The sequence below is a fragment of the Erpetoichthys calabaricus genome, chromosome 11 (genome assembly GCF_900747795.2).
Source record: "Erpetoichthys calabaricus chromosome 11, fErpCal1.3, whole genome shotgun sequence".
NCBI classification, from domain to species: domain Eukaryota; kingdom Metazoa; phylum Chordata; class Cladistia; order Polypteriformes; family Polypteridae; genus Erpetoichthys; species Erpetoichthys calabaricus.
Window position 1 is genome coordinate 157403046 of NC_041404.2, and position 23759 is coordinate 157426804.

The 23759-nt window shown below is 40.2% G+C and overlaps 1 protein-coding gene across 3 annotated transcripts in view; it reads right to left on the bottom strand.

Annotated features, from left to right (window-relative positions):
- Positions 1-878: 878 nt before the first annotated feature.
- The window catches only part of slc29a4a (solute carrier family 29 member 4a), a 138510-nt gene continuing 115629 nt past the window's right edge, over positions 879-23759 (bottom strand). For all 3 annotated transcript variants that reach the window (XM_051933767.1, XM_051933766.1, XM_028814406.2), the window contains exons 8-11: positions 15018-15144; positions 8936-9123; positions 5112-5352; positions 879-1452 (exon numbers count right to left, since the gene is read on the bottom strand). In XM_051933767.1, coding sequence (XP_051789727.1) covers positions 1322-1452; positions 5112-5352; positions 8936-9123; positions 15018-15144 — 687 coding nt within the window. In that variant the 3' untranslated portion in view covers positions 879-1321. The remainder of the gene's footprint in view (positions 1453-5111; positions 5353-8935; positions 9124-15017; positions 15145-23759) is intronic.

The following is a 23759-nucleotide window of genomic DNA, read 5'->3' on the forward strand; positions in this document are numbered from 1 at the left end:
AAGACATCAAGAACGCTATTCTTTATAAACACTTTACAGCCAGAACACACGCCACTTCAGACACCCAAACAAACTGCCCCTCTTGGCACCATTCACATCTACAACCCTACTAAGCTTGGGAAGCCCCTCTTTCAAAAATCCCCCAATGGAAGGTAAATGTTGAGCAGGTCACATATGTTTTACTCTCTCACCTTTTTAGGTGGCTTGGACAGTAAAAAAAAAAAAAATTTTAAATTTTCTAAAGCACTAAAACTGTGGATGGAAGTTGTGGGGGACTTTTAAAGACGTGGGGCGTAATATATTTTTTAAAGTATGTTTCTGGCTGCACAGTATGCCCCTCAATGGTTGAATAGTTAAAATTCAGACCTGAAGACCATAAGTTTATATCCCACCACTGACTCACCCAGGGCTGTCTTAACGTATGGGCACAATGGGCACTGGAAAGGGGGCCCCAGGAGCACAGTGGCACACCATGTTTCTGATGCCTATGTATGTTTCTGTTTTGCTATCAAAGCAGGGGCCCCAGTGCATTACTTTACCCGGGGGTCTTTGATGCTAAGACAGCCCTGGGCCCAGTCACCCATTGCATTTGAATGCTTACAGTTTCTCTTTAAGGTCTGAAATACACCGGAGTGGTGTGGACCATGAAAGACGCTAGAGAAAAGAAGGATGAATGCTTGTCTTTGAGATTAGGGGTTCAGCATATTATGACAATGGTGTGAGGACAGAGTAAAAGGGGGCAAGGTGTTCTTTAACATTCTCCAAGATGCCTTCCTAAATTGTCATTTTGTGACAAGCTTGTGTTTTGGGGACATTATGTTACCTTCACCGTAAAACGAAAACATGACTGAGAATCGTGAAGCACTTAATTGGAATAACAAGGTTGAAAAAAAACCTTTTGATTAAGACTCAGAATGTCACAGAAAAATACAAAGCAAGGCAGCTGAGCAGCATTCCATCCACTTCCCCAGCCACTGCTGCTGTTTCACTTACATAGAGACATTCGGCAAGCAGCACAAAATGAAAAATGACATCACAAGGTACTGACAGGGAAATTAAAATATCAGCACTACACACACAGGATTCCCCAGAAAGTGACTTTGGCTTGAAATCAACCACAGGGCAGCCATTGAAGGAGTTGCTCTAGACCGTCCCTCCCGGTAGAAAAGATGGGGGCCAATCTCTCTGATCGTCACATTCTTTGATGCTCAACTCTTATCTGTAACTTGTAGATCGTTCTGTTTTTTGTTTTTTTTTTCTTTTTTCCGTTGCACCATGAGCAGGATGAGCATTTTCAAATTAAGGCTTCATAGTTGTCCTTTCAGTAGCCCGAGGTAACGGAAGCGTTCAGTTTTTCAGAGTATGTGTGGGTTGCAGTCAGGCTATAAGCGAAGTAGGCGACAGCAGATCCCAACATCAGGCCTGTCATGTACGATACAGTCATGGTGTTACCTGGAGATAGAAAAGAGAAGAGCTGAACCTCACAATACTCGCCAATTTATTACAACGTATCACACTGGCTTTACTTCATATAGTGCCTTCTACAATGAAGATTATTAGATAATATTCAGATAGTAATCAGTATCAGTTTAGATGCACATCTTAGGTTTATTGGTGGTTCTGCATGTGGACAGTATAAGTGACTGTGTGCAATAGTGGACTGGAATCTTGTCGGATTAAATCCTACATCCAGTGCATCCAGGACAGTCTCTTGCTCACCACCATTTTTAAATTGGAAACATGAATTAGAAAATGGAGGGATAGATGGATAGATGGATTGATAGATGGTCAATTACTGCAGAAGTGTGAAGAATCATGAAGTAAATAAGAAAAACACAGTACAAAAGAAAGCAATGCATGCCTTTTAGATCTCTTCCTTTCTTCTACAGAACAGACTGCTTGATCCTAATCTGTCAACCTTCAAGACAGACCATTCTACCGAGAAGGATATACTCACATTAAGTCTGGCACAGAGTGATCTAGAGTCAACAATCATCTGTCCTAATCTTTCTAGATATTTGCTCTGCTTCCATCTCTGACCATGGCTGGTTTCAGTCTTACCTCTTGTGCAGATCCTACTGTGTATCCTCGAGAGGAGAGATGTCAAGGGTGTGACAGGAAAGGACAGTGGTGCCCCAAGGATCTTCTCTTATTACACCTCCTTACACATAATGTACTCCAGCAAACCACCAGCTTCAGTGTAGTGACCACTGATGTAACATCAGACAGCTTACTGGAAGTTAGACAAATTTAGATTTCTAAACCCAGCTGTAAGTGCACCATGAGCTGCTTCTTCATACTTTCAGTTTTTTAATTTCTGTGCTCCTGACTGGTGTTGACTTGAAGTCATCTCTCCTCTCATCAATAGAAAATTATCACAACAGGTGACTCTCCACAACAATTATTTGACAATTCATGAAGCAGCAATAACCCCATTAGATGCCCCCCCACCCACTGACTGTTAGATCAAGGGCCCCACAAGCAGTGCGCAATGTGCATACAGAAAGGGGCGGTTCAGCTACAAGGCATCAACTAGTCTCTGCTCTTTTCACTGGTATTGCTACTTGGATGAAGTAGCTCAACCTGGTATAGATGGACCTACTTGTTATCCCAGTTTATCCATCTAATTCACTGTTTAGCTCGGTTCACTATTGCTAAAACCCGCTGTGACGATCCTATTCGGCTCCACACTCTTTTTTTTTCCTGCCAGGAAACTCTTGAACCCGGTACCATCGATAGTCATGAACCAAGATGAGCCAGGCAAATGAGGACACACATATTCACCAAGAGAGTTGGTACAAAAAGTGTTCGGTGCTTTTACTGAAATCGATCAAAGCATAGAACCATGGGTTTAAAAACCCAAAGGTGCAAAGTGCAATGATTCCAACTTTCAATAAATAATCCATAAAAATCTATATGAAGGTGGAGGATAAAACAATTTGAAAATAAATAGCTATTAAAAATGAGGTTAAAACACAAGGCAGGAAACGGTTCTAAAAACTCAGCCCCCCAGTGCATCCTATCTAAAAACTGATGTCTCCACTGCTTACTCCAGATGGGATCCTGCAGCCAGAGGAGACATTCTTCTAACAGGCATGGCCAACATTTCATCACAGGCTGGGGTCACTGCTGTCAACCTGGGCTTCCAGCAATGCACCACTTCGAGCCTCACCTTGCTCCTTTGTCTCCCGCTGGCACTCTTCTGTCTTATGCTGGAGCTCCTACAAGCATCGGGTCACTCCAGCTACCCCAAAAAAAATCCTCAGGTGGAGCAGCCCTCTTCAGCCCCCCTAGAGCACTGGATCTACGCTCCTCCTAGGGTTCTCTCCTCCCCGTTGCCTGCCTCCTCTCCTCAGCACCCTGACATCTTCCAATATTGCTGTGTTCATTTTTTAACCTCTGTCTTTCTTATTCTGTCCTTCTGATCTGACCACTTTTCTCATTTTCTTCCTTTTCTTCTGCAGTACAGGCTCCTTTATGCGGCCTGATTGGGTGCAGATGTAACCTTCCGCCCACTCTTAGGTGGCACCTGACTGATCCGCTCGCATTTTCATGTGAGTGCACGATCAGCCAAGCACCACAGTCAACCCCAGAGCAGTGCCTTCGTGCAACTAACTGCACCGGTTCTAAGCCTGCACGCTTCCGGGACTTGATTATTTATTTAAAACCTGTCCTATGCCATGGACCACATATCACACCCGCCTGCAGATTCACTCTATATAATATCCACAAGGTCAGGCCATATCTGACACAGTATGCAGCACAAATCGTGGTCCAGGCTTTGGTTTTTTCACATCTGGACTCTGCAACTCTCCGCTGGCAGAAATACCAGCATATGTCACCAAGGCAATGCAGATGACTCTATGTTCACATTTCACTACTCTTTTCAGATCACTACATTGGCTCCCTCTAACATCAAGTATTAAGTTCATATCCTTCATGATTGCCTATAGAGTAGTCAGTGGGTCAGCACCTATGCATATGGAGACACTCGTGAGGTCCTAGGCTCTCTCGACCATGCATCCTGTGATGCGACCTCTGCAAGGCTCCAAAGCTCAATCCAGACTCTTCTCATGTGTAGCTCCTAGCTGGTGGAACAAGCTGCCCACCTCCATTTGAAATTCGGACAATCACAACATGTTTAAGAAGCGTTTCAAAACTCTCTTGTTTGGTGAATTTCTAACTGATAATGGCTTTGTTAGGCGTTTCTTACCTAAGAATTGTAAACCAGTTTACATTTTAGTCTGAGTTATTTACTTGTAAAGATCAATTTTGTAACCTTGTCACACTTGTTCCCAAATAGTCCCCAGACTGATATTTGCTTGAATATGTTGACCTCTTTTGTAAGTCACTTTGGAATAAAGCCTCTGCCAAGCAAATAAATGTAAATGATCTATTAATAAGTGAAAAAAACACCCTCTTTATAAAAAAATCACAATGAAAGGCACTATATGAGATAAGGTTTGACATGGTACTTAGAATGAAAGAAAAGAGGGTTTTTTTTAATGGACATTTTGTGATTGCAATGAAAATGAAAAGCAATATCTGAAATAAAATGTAACTCTCCACCTTAAATAAATAAATTAAAATAATACTTTTGTAAGATACTAGAATCTAAATGACAGCCACTATATAAAATAAAGGACTTTTGTTTTACTGTCCACTGGTTTTACTTAGGGAGAAGCTACCGCTCAAAGTTGCTATTTTCCCTAAGATGGCAGTAATGGTTCACAAACTTGGGTCACTGGCTTCAATGGCCGTCTGTCTTTCTGCTGCGCCACACAAAAACTCCCCAGTATGGTTGCTAACCACAAAGCAGCCTCTGAGTAACAGCAGGGTCCTTCCCATTGCACCCACTTTCCATCCATCCATTTTCATAACCCACTTGTAAAAAACATTGCTGTGGGGTAGTTGAGGCCTATCCCAGTAAGAGTTGGGCACAGGGGTAACCCGATTTTCATTCCCAAAGGTGTCTCAGCGGACATTTGCAGCTGCCAGGAAGTTGTCACCCAGAGCAAAGACAAATGCTTATTGACATGTTTTACATTTATTACTGACTCCATAAAGAGCTGTTTAGGTTCAGAACTATTCAAGCCCATATCTCAACTCACCTGCCAGCTCTCTCTGTTCAGGACTGACTTTTCCTGCCGCCAGAATCATTGGCACACTCCCGAAGTAGCCATTACTGATGCCCATGAGAAGAGAGAACACGCAAGGCCAGGCTGGGTGGGTCAGGGCAGGCTTGCCGCTTGGGTAAATGCACATGACAAAGAGGGGGATAAAGACCACCCGAATACATGAGAAAAGCAGAAGGCGGCTCCCATTCCAGTCATAGGGTAATGCAGCCAGGATCTGAAGAGTAGAAGAGCAGACAATAAAGACAGTATGAAAGAAATGCAACAGACTTATAGTCATGATATCTAATTGGTTGGACAGCTCACCTTTGGCATCTACTACTTATCATTTGTGTCATTGACTGGCTACCTTTCAGTTCCCAAGAAACCCTGTGGGAGAGCAATATGGTATGTACCTAGTGAGACGGGGGACATTTTGACTCTGTTGGAATGCCATAACAGTCCTTTCATTTTTCTTGCCTTTCCATCCACGATGGTTGGTGGTCAACAGACATGGCATAGCCTCTATTCCTATTACAGCAGCTACACTTGTTTGTGGTTCCTCCTAATTTATGGTACTAACCTTCTTTATTTACGGTGCGTAAAGGAGTGCAGGATGGTTGACGCTCTTTTAGCTTACATTATAATGAAAGGACATAAGGTAACTGCTTACTGGGGCTGTGTGTTCCCCCAGCACTCTGGGTAGCAGCATCCCTCAGATCAAGCTTCCATGTGGACACCTGCAGGGTTGCGTAGAAGTTGTAGTCCCAATGGGCCTCCCTGCCGTGCTCTTTGGGTGCTCATGGTTGGGGCGTTTAGGCTAAGGGTCTCCCCCGTCCTGTAGAGGTTCTGCCTGACAGAGCCACACATATAAAACATACATCTGTGGACAACCATGAGCCAATTTGCCTTAAAAAAGCGGGTGGAGACACTGAGTGTCACATTTCTACAACACATTTAAGGCCTCAGAAGTGCAGAGCTCAGAGTAGGGGCAGGTAACGATGTGCTTGATAACCTGATCTGGCAGACCCAAGCCTGTGGTCATGGTAGATAAACCTTCAATGCCGGAAAAATCTCCAAAAAGACCACCGTTAAACATATACAGCAAAGCCTCGATTATCCGCCAGGGGTTGGGAACGAGGTCGTGACGGATAAGAGAAAAATCGGCTAACAGAACAGCTACTTTAAAAATGATATACAGTAGATTAGTTTAGTGAATTTAGTGTATTTATTTACAAAACAAAACTATATTGACAAAATCTAATATAGTATTAACAAAATTCATTAAGTCATATAATATTGTAATGGCCAGCGTAATAAACAAATACAACTCACAGGTACTGGAGTTTTCGACGTTTTACTTGGAGTTTTTGCTTCGTAACAAATGGTGCCCTGTCTTATACTCTTGTTATCTGGGTTATGGGACACACCCTCCAAAACGATAAAAGAAAGCTCTCCTTAGCAATCAGTTCATCTCCTGCCACTCAAGTTCTACCGTTATGCTGTAAACACTTCTGCTTATTGCCTCCTGACTCCCTACTCAAAACTTTCTTCCACCGCACCTTCCCTTTTCTCTTAATTTCTCCTGTCACTCATCTCCTAAGAGGCATGTCCTCCCCTTACAGAACAGAAGCCCTTCAGCCAGTCCCATCACTTACATAGCATTCCAGCCCTTTTGCTCCCCCACAGCGCATCACAAGCTGCCTGCACATCACAATATATTGAAAAAACATAATACAACAAAATTTAAAAAGAAAATTACAGTACAGTACAGAAGAACATTAACATTAATATAGAATAGCATTAGTGGTTTCTATTTTCGACACACGTTTTTCAATTTTGTCAGCATCGCGCTTTATATCATTCACTGCTGTTCTTCCTACTCTGTAAACTGAAGCAATACTTAAAGCACTTTCGCCATTTCAGAAATAATTTCAATTTTTTCTGATAATTCCAACAAAAGACAAAAGCTACGAAATGGTATTAAAACTGAAAGTACATAACTAACAATATGATTTCAAAATGCTGCCTAACACAAGGTGCTGGGGAAGAACACTGCGTGCCAGCACAAGGTAGAGTTGCTCCAATGTGCAGCAGAGCTTGCAGCGTACCTCACGGCAGCAGTAATACAGTAATAGGTAGGCGCTGGTGTGTGCAATTCTTTTTTGGCCCTGACAATTAACAGACGCTGATGGTGAATCGGGTGATGGATAGTCAATTTTACTATAAATTTATGCCATGAGTGCAGAGAACACTACATTAGTTAAAAATAAGCATAACCTGATATGAAGGAAGACACTTCCTGTAAAATCAGATTATAATTTGCCATTCAAAGACTTCACAGGGCTAGTAGTAGTACGAATAATGCACTGCCGTCGGGTGGATCGGGTGTCTGTCGTTACAATGATATCTCAACATTCAATGTGAGGATGAAAAGAATGGCAGCTACCTCCATAAAAAAAGATGAATTGCATAATATGCATTCAAATTAAATAACAACCTGTCTAGGTGTTGTTCCTGCCTGGCGCCCAATAATTCCTAGGACAGGCTCCAACTGCCTTGGATAAACAGATTAAGATAACAATGGACAGATGAACTAAATGGTGTGCCATCATACCCAGTTGAAAGGAGGTGTAAAGAACATCCGTCATGTGTGTTGTTAGAGAAGAACAACATAAGGTAAGCAGTAACTGTGACTAATGATACTGACATGACGGCAGTGGATGAGGGTGCACAGCACCCAACGTTTCATCACACAACACATCTGAATGATTAAGTAAAGTAAGTTAACATTACGGTCTCATCGAAAATGCCAAACGTGCCATACTTGAATATAGTCACAGTGTTTTAACATGTAGTATACATACAGACCACAATGCTTCTCTAAATATTTATAGAATGCAGTGACGCAATAGTCAGAATGACAGTAAGATACATAAATTAATCATTAAGCAGCGGATACTATGCTCTTGAATTGATAACAGCAAGTTTACATTTTTACTGTCTCTAAGTGTCAAATCTTTTCTTCAGTTTCTTTTTCTCTCTGCCTATCTCTCCATAGTTATTTTACATATTTGTCTAATATATGAGGAGAAACAAGACACTGTAGCCCCAAACATTTAAAGTGAATGGACTGAAGAAAATTGGGGGCGGGATTTTAGGAAGAAACCCTGTGGGCGGAGCCTTTCCAGAGGCAGATTTTGCCACTCTTTACTAAAAACATTTTAATAAGTTGTCTCCAGATGTGTGTTCCCATTGGAGAATTGCGCCTGGCCCCGTGAGACTAGCCTGACCCAAAATGGCTTCCTGAGTGCAATACCATTACATCAGAAATACTCCTGGGCCGTCATGAAAAGAAGCTTCTCCAGCTCAGCCATTAAGTCGGGAGTGGAGAGTAGCGATGAAGAAAAGGTGAAGGAGGATAAATTGAATTGCCTTGTTGCTGTGGAGAGAGAGTACGTTGAAGGTATTTGTGTTGACTTAAAGAGTCTTTGTTAGATTGGTGTTGACTGCAGTTGTGTCGGGGTTTCCTTAATGATGTCTCACTTCTTTTCTTATGGTGCCTCTTAATTTTTTTTTCTAGTGTCTGATTTCTATTACCTGTGATGCCACCTTGTTAATGCTGCTACACTTTGCTGTTTCTGGTGTCACCTTATCAATGATGTTCTTAGTTAATTTGCAGCTTTATCTCATTAATCCTGCCTTGTTTCTCTCCATACATTTTGCTGCTAGAACCTTGAACCACTAGAATAAAAAGCCCCACTGTGCTCTGCTTATAACTTGATTTCACTGCCAACTCTGAAAGTTTTGTTCTTCTTTACCTTTCCCACAAAGTCAGACATGTTAAAAATGGCCATGATAAGGATGGGTAGCCATTCTCCCAGTGTTTTGTTCCTTATTTCAGATTCAAGGCCAGGAAACAAGCAAAGCGTGATGAAGTAGGTCACCGCTATGGACAGCATGTAGGCCCAGATGACCCGAGACACAACATAACGATGAAGAATCATGTCTGCAAGAGAAAACAGACAGCTCAATTATTGACAAGTTCTGTTTAAAATCAGCAATCTTCACTGACTTTAGTTCACGGCAACAAGTTTAAATACAAATTATCTATCCATCCATTATCGAACTACAGGGTCACGGGGGTCTGCCGGAGCCAATCCCAGCCAACACAGGGCGCAAGGCAGGAAACAAACCCCGGGCAGAGCATCAGCAGAAATACAAATTATGTATTTTACAAATAACAATGTACATGCATACTACAGACTAGTAAGACAAAGTAAACTAACATTTCGAGATACCTCAAAATTAATAATTAATAATTATAAGACATCTAAAAATCTGAAACTCCTTTCTGGATATCATAAAATGTGTTACTTTACATTTTAAGAGATCTGAAATTCATTTTGGGATTTCTCAAAGACATTTCCTGATATCTTAAATTAACTTCTTGTGCATTTCAAAATATCTCAAGATATCACAAATACATCTCAAGATATCTTAAAATCCCTTCCCATAAAACTCCATATTCTTACAATGGGAGCTCCTGTCTATTTTAAGATATCTCAGAAATGCATCTGAGATTTCTCGAAACAAGCAGAAGTATGGCAAGATGAAATTATCATTTACAGATATCTCAAAATGCATTTTAAGATATCTCAAAAAACTTATATTCATCTGAAAATAGTTGTTGGTGGGACACAGGATGGATGGACATCCCAGTAAGGAGTCAGGAAGATACCTTACCCCAAGTGAATAGAAAGGCACTCCAGCCAAGAGAGGGAAGGATGTTGCACCTGGACAAGGCTTCCCTAATGGATGGATGGACATCCCAGCCAGAAAAGAAGATGATTCCTTATCTGAGGATTTCTCAAATACATTTCAAGATATCAGATATTTCAAAATTGCTTCCTGTAAAATTTCCTGTTCTTACAATGGGAGTTCCTGTCTATTTTAAGATATCTTAAAATGCATTTGGGACATCTCGAAATAAATCGGAGGTTATTTTGAGATATTGTGAAATGCATTTTAGATATTTGAAAATGGGCAGAAAGCTATTTTAAGATATCTGGAAAAGCATTTGAGATATCTTAAATTGATATCTTAAATTGCTATTCAGTTATCCTTGAAATAATTTCACGCCTTTTTTAAAGGTATTTTTAAAATGCACTTTTGATATCTTGAAATACATTATGATACTGTATATCTAAAACAGAACTGAGGCACATTTTCAAATATCATGAAATGAATTTGAAGTAACCTAAAAAGTACTTTAGATATCTCATATCAGTGAATTTCAACCTATCTTAAATGCTTTTCAAGATATCTTAATTATATTTTGAGATATATAAAAATAACTTTCTGCTCATTTTAAGATATCTCAAATTCATTTCAGATTCACTCTGTACAACATCCACAAGATCAGACCATATCTGACGAAGTGTGCAGCACAACTCCTGGTCCAGGCTTTGCCACATCTGGACTACTGCAGCTCTCTCTCTCTCTCTTTGTGCCATGTGTCACCAAGCCACCACAGATAATTCGAAATGCAGGCACATGTCACTCCTCTTTGCAGATCATTACATTGCCTTCCTGTAGTGGCACGTATTCAGTTCACATCCTTGGAGATTGCCTACAGAGTAGTCAATGGAGCAGCATGACCTGCTTATAAGAAGGGGTGGCCCTGCTACAGAGGACTACAAGTTATCAACTAGTCTCACTGTGCATGTCTCACTAGTATTAACTTGGATGAAGAAGCACCATGTGACCTACTTGTTGTCCCAGTTTTTTTCGCTAACACCAAACAATTCAGTATATAACATTGGGGTGGTGATTGATAAGTAGCTGTCCATCACTGACCACATTGCAGCTGTCTCTTGGCTTTGCAAGTTCACTCTATACAACTTCCACAAGATCAAACCATATCTGTACAGTATGCAGCACAACTCCTGGTCCAGGCTTTGATCTTTTTACATCTGGACTACACAATTCTCTGCTGGCAGAAGTACTGGCATGTATCACCAAGCAGCTTTGGATGATTCAAAATGCAGCAGAACATCTGGTGTTCAATAAGCTGAGGTGGGCACATGTCACTCCTCTTTTCACATCACTACATTGGCTCCTTGTGGCAGCATGTATTACGATCAAATCCTTGAAGCTTGCGTACAGAGGGTAGCTAGAGGGCAGCTCTCCTGGGTGGCTGTGACACCATGGATTCCTGCAAGGTATTCTGGGACTCTGAGTTTGGTACAGCCCTGCTGGGTTCTATGGGGGCTGCCAGGGGGAGCTGCAGAGCCCTACAGTGAACTTTCACCACACCTGGGAGTGATTCCAGGTAATACTGATGAGCCACCTGGAGCACTTCCTGGAGTAGAATAAAAGGAGCCGCCTCACTCCATTCAGAGAGCCAGAGTTGAAAGGAAGAAGGACGAAGCTTGAAAGAGAGGAGTGGAGGTGGAAGGACTGGAAATTGGTAGGTGAAGGAAGGACTGTGTTGTGGTGCTTTATGTACTGTGCTGTGGGGAGAAGAGAAAAGCACTCCACAGCTGTAAATAAAACATGTGTGCTGGACTGGAATTTGTGTCTGCCTGTCTGTGTTGGGTTAGGGTGGCTGTACACGCCCCGGTGGTCCACAATGGACACTATTGAGGTCCCACACTCCTTCTCGACCACACAGGTCTGCCAATGAATGGTGTCTGGTGATGCCACCTCTGTGTCAAATCTCACTCCAGACTCTATTCATGTGTAGCTGTTGGAACAAGTTGCCCTCATTCATTCGAAATTTTGACTCCCTCAAAATGACTCTCTCGTTTGTTGAATTTCTAACTGACAATGGCTTTGTTAGGTTTTTGTAACATAAGAATGGTAACTCACTTGTGTTTTTGTTCTGAGCTCTTCAATAATAAATAAATAATAATAAATAATCTCGTTCCATCCTATATTTCAGAATGTCTTTCACCTTACACTTCGATTTGCAACCTTAGATCTTCAAATGAGGGTCTGCTTAGAATTCCAAGAGCTAAACTTAAAAGATGTGGTGAGGCGGTCTTCTGCTGTTATGCACCTAAAATCTGGAATAGCTTACCAATAGAAATTCACCAGGCTAATACGGTGGAGCACATTAAATAACTGCTAGAAATCAATATTTTAACATGGCTTTCTCATTGCTTCATTTTAGTGTAACCCTGCTATTCTGTATATACATTGAATTATCATTTTTTCTTGGCTCCACAATCCATACTAACCCCTACTTTCTCTTCTGTTCTTTTTCCAGTTTTCTGTGGTGGTGATCTGCACCACCACCACCTGATCAGGGCACCGTTCAGTCCCTACATTAATGGATTGAAGGCCAGAGGTCCACATGACCATCATCATTATCAAATTCTTCCATGTGAAGCCTGAAAACCATGAGGACTAATTGAGATCATTGATGTCAGGTAAAATGCCTAGAGGGGGCTGGGTGGTCTCATGGCCTTGGAACCCCTGCAGATTTTTTGTTTTGTTTTTTCTGTCCTCCCTGGCCATCGGACCTTACTTTTATTGTATGTTAATTAGTATTGCCTAATTTTATTTTTATTATTTTTTTTTTTCCTCTTTCTTCATCCTGTTAAAGCACTTTGAGCTACATCTTTTGTATGAAAATGTGCTATAGAAATAAATATTGTTGTTGTTGTTCACTTGTGATGATGAACTTTGTAAACATGTCTTATAACACTTGTTCCCAAACAATCCCTCAGAGTAGTAATGTTGTCCTCTTTGGTAAGTCACTTTAAATAAAAGCATCTGATATGCAGCTAAATGGAAATATAAATGATCCACCATTCAACTCATAATCAAACCCACTTAATTTTATTGCAGGTGTTGGGGGCAAAGTCCATCCCAGCAGTACCATCAGGCACAGACAGAAATCAGATATGGATGTGGAGACAGTCCATCATTGGGTCCACTCAGACACGAACCCATGAGGCCAATTTAAAGTTACCAGTTAACTCAAAGTGCACATTTTTGAGATGTGAGATGAAAACCTGGGTGAACATGAGTAAACTCCAGTCACACAGACCCAGGATTTGAACCCAGGACTCTACAGTAGCATCACTTGCAAGCTATGGTGAATTAAACACGAAAACAGTAGGACAGTAAAGAAATTCCAAATAGACAGTGACCAGGCTGGGATTTGAGCAACAGAGGGAGCCACTGTGACCCTCTGGCCATGGACCAATCAGAAGCTTTCATTTGGTATGGAATCTTTCATAGCCATAAAATACCTTTTTCAGACTTGCCCATTTCATTCACTCTCCTTTGTGTTTAAGGACTGCAGTCAGGTCCATAAGTATCTGAACAGTAACAAAATGTTCATAATTTTGGCTCTGTACACCACCACAATGGATATGAAATGAAGAAATCATCATGTGATTGAAGTGTAGACGTTTAGGTTTGATTTAAGGGGCTTACCAAAAATATTGTATAAGCAATGACAGCCATTTTTATGCATAGCTCTGCCCCATTTCTAGGGGCTATAAAGTATATAACTGTGCTGGGTGATTCTATCCATGATGAAGAAGAAACCCTTCATGACATTTAGCCAAACTAAGAACACTCTCCGAGAGGTAGACCAATCATTGCCAAAGTCTACAATCAAGAGAAAACTTCATGAAAGTAGAGACAGGAGGTTTACCACAAGGTGCAAACCACTGGTAAACCTCAAGTATAGGAAGTGCAGATTAGGCTTTGCCAAAAATCATTTTTTAAAAGCCTTTCCAATTGTGGAACAATTTACTTTGGACAAAGGAAACTAAGATCAATATATACCAGAATGTTGGAAAGAGAAGGAAATAGAGAAGAGAAGAAATGGCTCATGATCTTTAGCATACCACATCATCTGTGAAACATGGTGGAGGTAGTGTTATGGCATGGCTGCAAATGGAAGTCAGTCACTGGTGTTTATTGATGATATAACTGCTGACAGAGCTTGCAGGATGAAGTCTGCAGGGCGCTATATTATCTACTCAGATTCAGCCAAATGCTGCAAAACCAATAGGACAACACTTCACAGTGCCAAAGGACAATGAGCCAAAACAAACTGTGACAGCAAACCAAGTACTTTTCAAAGCAAAGTAGTGGAAGATTCTTCAATAACCAAGTCAATCAACTGACCTCAACCCAACTGGACACGTATTTCACTTGGTGAAGACAACCCTGATGGCAGAAAGTCCAACAAACAAGCAGCAAACAGCTGCAGTAAAGGCCTGGCAAAGCATCAGTAGGGTAGAAGCCCAGTGTTAGAGAAGGCCATGGGTTCAGACTTCAGGCAGTCGTTGACTGTAAAGGATTTTCAACCAAATATTGATAATGATCATTATATTTATGATTATGTTAGTTTCTCCAAATACTTTACAGCCCCTGGAAATGGGGGGACCATGTATAAACATGTCAGCCTTTTCTAAACAGCTCATACAATATTTTTGTTAAACCCCTTGAATTAAAGCTGAAAGTCTACACTTCAATCACATCTTGATTACTTTTGTTTCAAGTCCATTGTGGTGGCGCACAAAGACAAAATCATGAAAATTGTGTCACCGTCCAAATACCTGTGGACCTGACTGTATATTTAAAAGAAATTGAGAGAATGTTTGTATGCAGCATATCAAGAGGATTAAACAATAAAAAATGGACTTGTGAAAAGCATAATAAAATATGGATGAGGTCTGAGATGCACATTTATTAAACAGTTACTACAAGACAGTCACATGATGAAATAAGCAGGACGTCACATACTTTATACTTTATAATTTCCTGCTAGTTGTCTGCTGTTGTTCTTGTAATGGAGTGATCCTCCTTTCCAAGCTGCTGTTTTAACACATGTCACCTCTCTCCATCAGATTTGATTAGGGGGGACTGTCTTACCTCGAAAACTGGGCCAGCTCCGCCTTATTTTTGGCTTGGGGACGTCAAAGCGGACGTAGGTGCCGCTGCCTGCAAATTCTGCCTCTGTCATGACTTCTGAGGGAGAAATTCCCGCTGGTCCGTTTTCCTTAAAATAAAGAAAGAACTTTCTTAGCTTTTTGTTCTGCCAAAGAAGAAGCTTCAATATTAAAAAATGATTTTATATGACAAAAAAAGACTCCTGACAGGCTTTGAAAGAAGTATTTCTCACGCATGTTCTTCTGCTAAGTAATTTGCAATTATTACCACACACTATAAGAAAAGTAGGTTGAGGTGACCTTGTTGAGAAGTGATGGCCTGATCCCCCCCAAAGGGCTTGTGTTCTACTGAGACTCAGTTAATTGGTACATGTCGAGCGAATCGGCACTGCTGCATGTTAGGAATGAAAGCGGCACACGTGTGAAGAGAGGATTTATTATACGATGACAGATGTGAAGAAACTGGCCCACTTGCTGCCAGCCAGAGCAATGTTAGTCATCTGGTATTGACAATAAAAGAAGCATTGGTTTTGTCAACTGCTGATATCATTTGTTTTGCATGAATCAAAATAAAATATGTAACAAATGAAAAGAATGTGTATACATTTGGCACATGACATGCATAAAAAAGCCTGATTTTAACTTTAAAATATTGCAGGCCAGTTATTATATTATGAGGAATCAAATGAAAGAATCAATGCTTGTAGAAAATATTTACAGTGGATTCAGAAAGTATTTAGAAGCCCATCCCTTTATTGTGCATTAAACTTTAATGGACAAGTATGCCACTTTTTGCCCATCAATTTACACTCAATAACCTGTAATGACAAAGTGCAAACGTGTTTCCAGAAAGGTGTGCAAATGTATTAAAAATCAAAACCTGAACTCCTTCATTTATATAAGTATTGAAACCTTTTCTTGTGACTCTTCAAACTGTGCTCAGGTGCATCCTGTTTGCTTTAATTCTCCTTGAGATGTGTCGAGAACCTGCCTGGAGTCCATCTGTGGCAAACTGAACTGACTACGTAACATAACTGGGCAAGAAGGGCCTTAATCAGGTGACCAGGAACACAATGGCCACCCTAACAGAGCTTCGGAAGTCCTCTGCTGGAATGGGAGAACTTGACGGGAGGATGACTGTCTCAGCAGCTCTCCATCAATTAGATACATGTGACTCCCCGCTTGGCGTCTGCCAAATGGCACCTCAAGGACTTTATAAGTATGAGGAAAAAGATTCCTTGGTCCGGTGAGACAAAAACTGAACTCTTTGAGCATAACTCCATGCACTATGTGGGGCAAAGATGAGGCACTGCTCATCACGTGTCTAACACCACCTGTACGGTGAAGCATGGAGGTGGCAGCATCAGGCTATGGGGACGCTTCTCAGGGGCCAGAACAAGGAGACGAATGCAGCCAGATACAGAGAGGATCATGAAGAAAACTTGCCCCAAGGTGCACATGACCTCAGACTGGGACGACAGTTCACCTTTCAGAACAGCAATGACTCAAAGCACACAATGAAGACAGTGCTGGAGTGGCTTTGGGTCAAGTCTCTAACCATCCTTGAGTGGCCCAGCTAACATCCAGACTTAATAAAATTGAAGTTTACAGATGCTTCCTATTCAATTTAACAGAACTTGAGATGAGCTGCTAGGAAGAATGAGATAAAATGCTCAAATCCAGGGGAGCAAAGCTTGTAGCAACTTCTCCAAGAAGACTCAAAGTTGTAATTGCTGACAAAGTACTGAATTAAGGGTCTGGATACTTACGCGAATGAGAAATTTCAGTTTTTGAACTGGAATAGATTAGCAAACTTTTCTTAAAGCATGTTTTCACTTTGTCTCTATGGGTTATTGAGTGCAGATTAATGGATAAAAATGGCAAATCTATCTATCTATCTATCTATCTATCTATCTATCTATCTATCTATCTATCTATCTATCTATCTATCTATCTATCTATCTATCTATCTATCTATCTATCTATCTATCTACAAGTTGAGGGTGTGAGTCAGGCCTTGGCATTTGGAGGAACTTACCATAAAGATATGGACAGAACTGATGGCGGGTTCTGTAATCACAACTAAACAAATTAAGCCATGATGGTGAAGGGTAGATCTGAAGAAAGTGCCATTTCTGAAGCACAATAGTGTTAATGTCTTGTTCCTTTGTTGAGAGAAATTCCTTTTCTTTATCTGTGCCATCTCAGTTGAATTATCATGTTAGGCGTCCTATAGATTATTTTTCTGCTGCACTTCTGTGCATGTCTATTTATTTCTGCATTAGTCCTCTCCACACGCCCTTTATAGAAAGCAGAAGATGCTATGCATCTATTTTTGATGAGCAGCGCAGAGTTACCACTTTTTCATTCACTCCCCAGCGGGGACCTGCAGTATGTGCCATGAGATCAATGCAGATTGTGGGGTCCCAGTAGCATCAGCCTGTTCCTTTCTGGAGCTAAAGTGCTTGGTAGATACGGTGAATTCAGAAAGTCCTCAGACTGCTTTACGTTTTCACATTTTGTTATGTTGCACCTTTATCATTTAAATTCATTTTTTCCCACATTGAATACATTTAATACCCTAAAATGACAAACTATAAACAGGACTTTATAAGTTTTTGTAAATGTATTAAAAATAAAAAATTAACTGAAATATCACATTGACACAAGTATTCAGACCCTTTGCCAAGACACTTGAAATGTGGCTCAGTTGAATCCCATTCTATTGATCATCATTGAGATGTTTCTACACTTGGTCTCACTTCATCTGACTGGACATGATTAAGAAAGGCACACACCTGCCTATCGAAGGTCCCATGGCTGACAATGTGTATCAAAATAAAAACCAAGCCATATGGTTGAAAAATCTGCCTGTAGAGCTCATAGACAGGATTTTGTTAAGGCACAAATATGGGAAAGGATACCACAAAAATCCAGCAAAAGGAAAGAGCACATAAATTTGTAAAATGTGGGGTATGAATACTTTCTGAAGGCAAAACTCGCACCGCTTTGTTTTGTTTAACGTTTATAGTTGAAATTGCTTTTAAAAGCAAAACTGGCAAGCAACACTCACCACTGTCACTGTTTAGAAAACATAAAGAAACAACACTTTTAACAAATGTTGCAGGTACCCTTGTGTCCAAGTCACTTCACTAAGAATGATTTGTATGTTTAATGTGTTTTTCACCTCACAATCTTAAGAAAAGTGGGAGCCAATTTGTGATTGCATCTGTTTAAAAGGCAAAACAATCAGATTAGATAGAAATATCACCTACAATGAAAATCGGTAACAAAAATAGGCCATGCATAGTTTATTTTCTTTTACCTTTAACTTTATAAAAATCGTGAGTGGTCTTCCCAAGACTTTCTTGTATACTCAGATATGGGGATGGATATTTGAGGAGTAAACAACAAGACAATGATTATATTTTTATATTAGGTATATTAAAGAACCATTAATAACAAATCACATCAAATTAATAATATATTAAACATCCATCCATTATCCAACCCGCTATATCCTAACTACAGGATCATGGGGGTCTGCTGGAACCAATCCCAGCCAACACAGGGCTCATGGCAGGAAACAAAACCTGGGCAGGGCGCCAGCCCACCGCAGGGTGTACACACACACACTAAGCACACATTAAGGACAATTTAGGCTCGCCAATGCACCTAACCTGTATGTCTTTTGACTGTGGGAGGAAACTAGAGCACCCGGAGGAAACCCACGCAGACACGGGGAGAACATGCAAACTCCACGCAGGGACGACCCGGGAAGCAAACCCAGGTCTCCTAACTGCGAGGCAGCAGCGCTACCACTGAGCCACTGTGCTGCCAATATATTAAACAATTATTATTGTTGTAAGTCGCTCTGGATAAGAGCGTCTGCTAAATGATGTAAATGTAAATTTATTATAAAAGTAAAGTTGAATAAATCAGACTCTGCAGCTGCATGAATAAAAGGTAAAATACCAGTTCTGGTTAGTGAAAATAGCTTTGTACCCAATACTTGTATGCAAAATGTGGTTGACCTAAGTGAAAGCGTACTCAAATTATCGTGTTTACACACAGACACACACACCCACACACAGACATAATTCCAAAAATGGTATTTTCGGATTCATCAAAATCTTGAAGTCAAATTTTTGGACAATTACAATACTTTCTGTATACTTCGTTTACAAGAAAGTAAAAATGTCACCATTTAAAATTGACCATTCAAGTTTTATTAAAGGCTTGAGTAGGACAAAAAGTGGCATCAACTGAAATTTCTGATTCTCTTACTTTATGGGCGGAGTGGTGGCTCTGAGGCTAGGGATCTGTGCTGGCAATCAGAAGGTTGCCAGTTCGAATCCCGTAAATGCCAAAAGTGACTCTACTTCATTGGGCCCTTGAGCAAGGAGCCTTAGCACGCAATTGTTCCATCCTGGGGATGACGTTAGTCTGCATCCAGCCCTGCATGTTGGCCCTGCAACCTGCAGGGAAAAACCTGGGGTTTGGTGGCAGAGTTGGTACTCCAGCCACCATAAAAAACCTCACACTGTTCCACACCATCTGAACTAGTGTGGTGCTGAGGTGTCACCCATCACATGGCTGCACTCGAGTCCTAATCTGGGATCCTGAGTTGGTTTGTCATGTGGTGGATGTGACAATGCGCTGTGTCAGTGTGTGCTCCTAACCACTCTCTCTCTCTCTCTTACATTAGGACAAATGGAAACTATAACAAGAAATAAATTGGAAAATTACCTAAACAAAAATAATATTCTTAATAGCAGCTGGCATGGATTTATGAGAGGAAGGCTCTGCCAAAACAATCTTTTAAATTTTTTTGAAGAAGCAACCGGCATGGATAACAAAAACAAAGCATACAACATAATTTACTTAGACTTTTAAAAAGCCTTTGACTCAGCTGTCCCACACCAAAGATTAATTCTGAAACTAGAAGCTGTAGGCTTCACTGGTAACTTACTAAATGGCGTCTCTAGTTGGTTAATCAGCAGAAGACAAAGAGTACAGATAAGAGGAGGATGAGGTCAGCAGTGGAGACACTCAGGGTCTATCCTTGCTGGTTTATATTAATGACATTGACTCTGGTAGAGTTAGTAAACTTGTGAAATTTGCAGATGACACTAAAATTGGAGGAATGGCAGACACTGAGGAGGTAGGAAAAAAAATTCAAAACCACCTTAACAATCTACAGAATATGAACACTTGAAAAATGCAGTTTAATGTAGAAAAGTGCAAAGTGCCACACAAGGGCAAAAAGAACATCAATTATAAGTACAAGATGGGAGATGCTGACCTCCAGGAAAGAAACTCAGGAAAGGATTTAGAGGTTGATGTTGACACAACATTTTCATCAACTAAGCAATACACAGAAACAGTAAAAAGGCAAATAAAATATTAGGTTACATCATAAAAACTGTTCAATTTAAGTCAAGGGACAAACACATTCTCACATGCAATGGAAAAACCTAGTAACAGCCATTTTTTAAAAATTGATTTTTTTTAGTTTTTGGAGTTACTGGGTCTTTCCTGACGTTATAAGGTAGTGGTGATTGCCAAATATGTCTTCATTCTGGTAATAGCACGATTAAAGAAACATACTGCAAGACAAAAACCTAGCATCTCCACTGACCAATGAGGAAAGACTGCCTACCAATGAAAATATTGGATTGCAATCACATGATTTAAAGGCTGCAACTGTGAGATTTAAATGGCAGATGTTGTTGATTTGTGAAAAAACAATACTGTGTATGTGAAGCTCAAGAAAAATGAAATCTAGAAATTGTTAATTATAGGGACGACATCATTTTCTCAATTTGCCGAAAACTTGAAAGCTGTGACATACTAGGTTTTCCCATAGTTGGTGAGCATTATGCTGCACTAGTGAGACCACATCTTGAGTATTGTGCCCAGTTCTGATCACCACAATGCAAGAATGACATAGCAGCACCTAAAGCTGTACAGGGGAGAGCATGAAGTGCATTGCAGGATTTGAGGACATGTCGTACTCTGACAGACTTGGAGAATTAAACAAGCAGAGGAGAATGCATAGGGGCCTCATCAAGGTTTTCAGACTCCTCAAAGCCTTTGATAAAGTAGATCCAGCAGAATTGGTGAATCACATACTTGAGGGCACCAGTGGAAATTAAGGGCTGAAGCCACGAAGAACTTCTTCACTCAAAGAGTTGTGTGAATCTAGGAACAGACTACCGAGTCATGGAGCTCAAGCAGAAACCTGGACAACCTTTAAGAAGAATCTGGATGAGATACTGGGAGAGCTTAACACAAAAGGGTTCTAAGGGGGCTAAACAAAGGGTTCTGATGGACTGAATAGACTCCTCTCGTTTGTCAAATTTCGTATGTTCTTATGTTCTCTTATTAAAAATATTTGTATTTTGCCAGTGGTCTGACCACTACACTAACCACTAACCCCTACTTCACACTAAAAGCAACACTACTGATTACAAACACAAGATGTGTGATGATGACTTACATGAAACAACCTCTGAAAAGGATGTAGGGGTTTAAGTTAAGGTGGGTGAGATAATGGAGCAAGTTAGGTACAAGCTAACCAAAGAAAAACCTGATTGACTCAATGGTCTTCTCTCATTTTCTAGAATTCTTATATTTTAATGCTCTTATGTTTTTATAAAATGTACTAGTCATTTAGCCCGTTACAATAACGGGCGCTAGAACAGTAGTGCATAAACATTAGTAGGAACAGTCTATATTAAATGGCAAGGGACTTTGACCTCATTCTTTTTGTTGGTCGTATTTTTCTTTCTTTCAGCCTTTCTTTTGTTGATGTTTACTTGCTGAGCTCACCGTTCTTTGTGGACTGCCACCATGTATTGTGTGTCTTTAATTTTCTGTGACAGTAATACTGTCTTGTACGTCCACTGGCTTGTACGTCCGTAATATACCTTTAATTTTTTCTGGCGGTAATACAGGCGTGCGAGTCGGTAATATGCCTTTAATCTCCTCTGACAGTAATACTGGCTCGTATGTGGCTGTAATATGCGTCACTGTACACTGTATTGTGTGCCTTTAATTTCCTCTCGCAGTAATACTGGTTTGTATTTCCGTAAAACGCCTCTAACTTTCTCTGACAGTAATATCGCTCATCACACCGTGCCCCGCGCATGCGCACTTCACCAGACGACACACACACACGGACACCTGGACGCACACAGGGATTTTATTAAAGAGGATGTTGTGATCTTTGGCTAATCAGTGGTTTGCTTGTTAATTTAATTTATTTCTTGGATTGTTTTGAATTATTAAAATATCCTTTCCTAAGTCTTGCTTTGGTACTGGCCCTTTTTCGTTGAATTTTCTTTCCCTTGATTTTTAATTCTGTTTTCGGTGTTGGGGTTTGATTCTTCATCAACTAGTTGTGACATTTTTCTTAGCTTTCTTTTAATGCTCAAATGTGCTTTTTTATTAAGGGTGTATTCTTGCTTTGCAGGGTTTTTTTTTTTGGTCTTTTGTAAATCTCGTTGTTTTCCAACATTCTTTCTTTGTCAATGTTTGATTTTTTTTAATTGTTGGTAGTTTTTCTCCCATTCCTTTTTCCTCACTAATTTGCACCAACACTGTATACTCCACCTTACTGTCTCAGCTTTTCCTTTCTTTTGCTGTTCAACATCCCTTCTTTTATTCATTTGTAAGTTTGTTGGTCCTTGACTATTTTTGTTTTTGGCCTTCTTGTATGGACTTTTTGGCTTTTCCCTTTTGATGCTGATGTTTGACTTTGTTGTATTTTAACCAGGGTTCCCTTGCTGTCTTTAGGTCTGGTTTGTTCATTTTGATTTTTTTATTTACTAGGGAGCTCTGCCCACTCACGAGGTAGCTGGGCACCCACTAGCTTGTGGCTGAACCACTCATAGGGCATCAGGGCACCCCTCCGTTAGAGAAAGCAATGGTATTTAAAGAGTTGGTATATAGAAGAGTATGGTCCTCAGTTATTATAGATTGAAAATCAGTTACTTAAGTATTTCACTACAACTGTCTATTTTAAATACCAATGAATAATAAAACATAGTAAAAAAAACTAAAAGAAGAAGTAAAAAAGTAAAATATAATTAAAAGTAAATAAAAAATTAAATTACATTAACATCTCATCAAAAACAATATTATGAATTGATTTAGATTTAGAATTATGAATTGATTTATATTTATCCTCTAACTTACATTCTATAAACATTGCTTTTTTGCATTTCTGTTTGCATATTGTTGTCAATATTTTCTCGTTTATTCAAAGATTCTCTTTGTTCTTGATTTTTATTATATGCAGCTCTTTTTGTTCGTTTTCTTTTTTTCGATGTTCATTATAAGCTCCTGCCACTGTTTTTCTCTCTCAATCTAAAATTTGACGTTCTTGAATAGTGTACACAATTTAATTTTCTGCCTTGCCATTATAACCGACTGCATTGAAAGGCGAGTTTGCAGCGCTGAGAGTGTCATGGGGTGGTACGGGGAGAGGATGTGTTCAGTAGGAGTAATGATTGGGTGAGAGGTGTGGAGGGGAGTGGTCAAGGCTGAATAACGCAGACACGCATTTTTTAAAATAATAGAGAGATGTTAATGTTACTTTTGTCGAGTTTTCGCAATATTCTTTATTTTTCATTGTGTCTATGTTAGTAAGCTGCCTTGCTTATATTCCATAAGTTTTGTGGGGCCACCTGCCAATCACCTCCTGGAACTGCCATCCAAC